The 3125-nt window shown below is 42.6% G+C and overlaps 1 protein-coding gene across 1 annotated transcript in view; it reads left to right on the forward strand.

Moving 5' to 3' along the window:
* Window positions 1-1118, forward strand: part of LOC110032383 (trafficking protein particle complex II-specific subunit 130 homolog) — a gene marked incomplete at its 5' end in the record, with an annotated part of 2112 nt that extends 994 nt beyond the window's left edge. Inside the window, 2 exons of the mRNA XM_020736001.1 lie at window positions 605-615; window positions 959-1118. Of these exons, the coding sequence (XP_020591660.1) occupies window positions 605-615; window positions 959-1118 (171 nt within the window). The remainder of the gene's footprint in view (window positions 1-604; window positions 616-958) is intronic.
* Window positions 1119-3125: the final 2007 nt, after the last annotated feature.

The raw sequence follows: 3125 nt of genomic DNA on the forward strand, positions 1-3125 counted from the left end.
GAGCCCGATATTGAGCTGCCAATACCTACATTTAACAGAATAGTTTTGCAACAAGATTTTTGTTGGATCATAAATTATTCCGTGGATCACGCCAAAGAAATAGAAAGTTAGTCAAATGAAAGGAAAGAGAGAAAGAGAAATGAAACACAAATAATAATTAAGTTTCTAGGGAATTGTGTAGTGTCCCTCCATGAAAGTGATCTTGCTATTTATAAGTTGTATGAAGGGCATAACAATTTACTTAACTGCTCCTCATTTAATGGGGATGTTACAATAATCTATAAGCCATTACACTTTTATGTATTTGTAACTGCTGTTGGTGTTGTTCCATATCTGTAACTGCCCTTGGCACCGCTTTGTATTTGTAACTGCCTGGTTTGATCACCTGATATTCATTCGGTGGGTCACAAGTCATTCGGTTAGATGAACGTTCTTCGACTGTCTTTCTCAAGGGGACCCTTTGTAGAGACTCATTGCCTTTGTGAACGAGTGCTCCATCAGGTAGAGGGTTTATTACTGTAATATGATAGACAGTTTATCTATGGTCGATGAGTCTATAAAAAAAGAATTTCCCCCAGTCGGTTGTTGATTTTTCCAATGGCAGATGCTGATTATGTAGGTGTTGGTGTTGACAGGGGCAAACGGTGTTCCTTGAGTTGGTTAGTCTTTCTTTCAGTTGGGTTTAGATGCCGACTTGTATAATAATGACTGTTCGTATATTAACTCTCTTTGTGCGATTTGTCGGATCTTCTCGAGATTCATCGAGACATATTAATGATGTACATAATTAGTTTACTGATTCTCTTCGTTGAAAATAACAACTAGCATAAGAATAAGAGAATTAAATAATTATCAATAAATTTAAATAATTGTACTCCTTGATCTTCGTGCCGCTTTCCCCTATAAGGGAGTGATGTGCCTTTTTTCTCACTATTTTCCGAATTTTTTTGTCTTTTAGTCGTTTATATCTGCGAACTAATATGTTAGGTGCCAAGAAACCGGTTAGCAAAGAAGCACTGATGAAGGCTTTTGGGCTCCCCGCTTCGAAGGTTCTCTCCTATGAGGATGAGGAAAGGAAAAAACCCGAAAGTTCTCGTCAGGAGAGAGCCGGTGAATAAGTTCGGTCGGTTGAGAAATGACAGATATGAAAAGAGGATGACTGGCACCAAAAGTTCGGCCGAAGGGACCAAACCAGAAGGGTCCAAATCAGTCAAACAGCTGACGTCGAAGAAGCGGTGGAAGAGGTTGGTGAATCATCTGATTTGTTACCAATTCGATATGTTTGAAGTCGGAAAGGAGGACGCATTTCAGATGCATTTGTTTTAGCTGTTGAACTGCTCTGTCAACGTCCAACCAAATTGTCGTTCCAAAAAGGGGGCGATGACAACAAAAGTTCTGCCGCCGAAATTCATTTTGCTTCAACCTCCAACTTGGAGGCCACTCCCCCGATAGATGATCTGATCCAACTTTTGGCTGATGAAGCTGTCTGAGATGGAGCCCTGCCTGTGGAAGGTATTCCCCCTCAGCCTTTGGTCAAAGGGTGTCCCCAGAGTGGTGCCCCTCCCCTTGTTGCAAAAAGTTTCCGTACGTCAAAGATATAATGCATGATTGGTAACTTAGATTTTCTTTTATTCGGTCCTTTAATTTATTCTTATCACATCGACTCTAACACTACAGAGGAGACTGTACAATTTATTGACTCTCGACCCATAGAGACTGGATGTCAACCTAAGTCAGAGGCGCTTACTGGTCCTTCTGCTTCTGCTACGATTAAAGTGGTATCTGTCACGCCGCCTCTTCCAATCCTACCACCTCCATTGGCTAACTCGGAGAGAGAGACTAATGACCGAAGGGAGTCTCATGAGTCGCTAGCCCGATGTTTGGACAGATCGTTGATTCCTTCACTAAAGCAGTGAATCTTCAGTAGGATGCCATTGTATCGGGTCATTGAGAAGAACTGGCTGTCATGTATGCTGATATGGAGGCTCTTCGGGCCCAAGTTGTGGATGTGGAGGCCCTTCGGGCTGGGGTTGCCGACGTGGAAGACCTCCGAACTGAAGTGGCGAACCTACGGGGCAAACTGGTTAAATTGCGTGCCACCAGCTCGATCTCCCATGTCCGCACTAAGGAGGAAAAAATAGAAAAGTATAGGTTTGGTGGGTGTGCATTGTATATGAGTCTGATGAGCTGGGGTTCGATCCTGCCTGAAGTGTTGGACGACCTTGTTGTAAAATATTTCTTTTTATAAATAAAATTTCACTTTTCCATAATTTAGTGATCATTGCTTTTCTTGATTTTTGCGTCGAAGTGACATCTTGGCGGAACCCGATGTGGCGTTTCGGCCTCCTCATGAGGCCTATGTATAAGTTTAAACGGATGCTAAGTGGAATATTTGCATTTTTTGCTTTTACTACCCTTGGGTTGGCTTATCTTAGAGTTAGATGGCTCCCAGGTACTCTCTACAGATATTTGGTTCAGTTAGATCGACCGAGAGATCGATACTCACCAAGTTCGATGTCAAGCTGTTAGACGAGACTTATTTTTACAACACAAGTGTCATCTTGGAGCAAGGGGATACGGATGTTCGGGCTACTGACTACCTGGGCGACGATCTCATCTTCTACCATGACCAATTTTGCTCTGGGCTTCAGCTGCATTTGTACATAGAGCTTCCTTCGATTTTCAACTGTATGGGGGGATTCTAGCTTAAGTGAAGGTGAATTCCATTACCGCGATAATGACATATGTGATATACTTGCGTTGAATGGGTGTTCCATGGTCCCTCTGACTATTTTCACATATGTTTTCTCTCTGAGTCGAGACAGACAGGTATTTGGTTTTCAGTTTTACCCGGAAGTTTCATCTAATCTTCTTGGAGATTAAAATGAAGGACTAAAAACTCTGGTTTCTGAGGGGCGTTTGCGATGATTGGAGGATCCCAAGTAGGGCAACCGGTGGCCCTTATAAGAAGAGCAAGATGACGACTGAAAGCAATGAAACACGTCATTCTCGACCGATAACTATCGGTTGTCCAATATACTAATCTCTTGACCGTGAATCAGATGTTATAGCCAAGTGAATATGGCCCGATGACTCAAGTGGTGTGAGCTACATCAGACGAGGCT

This window comes from Phalaenopsis equestris, unplaced genomic scaffold, assembly GCF_001263595.1.
Source record: "Phalaenopsis equestris unplaced genomic scaffold, ASM126359v1 Scaffold000933, whole genome shotgun sequence".
NCBI lineage: Eukaryota > Viridiplantae > Streptophyta > Magnoliopsida > Asparagales > Orchidaceae > Phalaenopsis > Phalaenopsis equestris.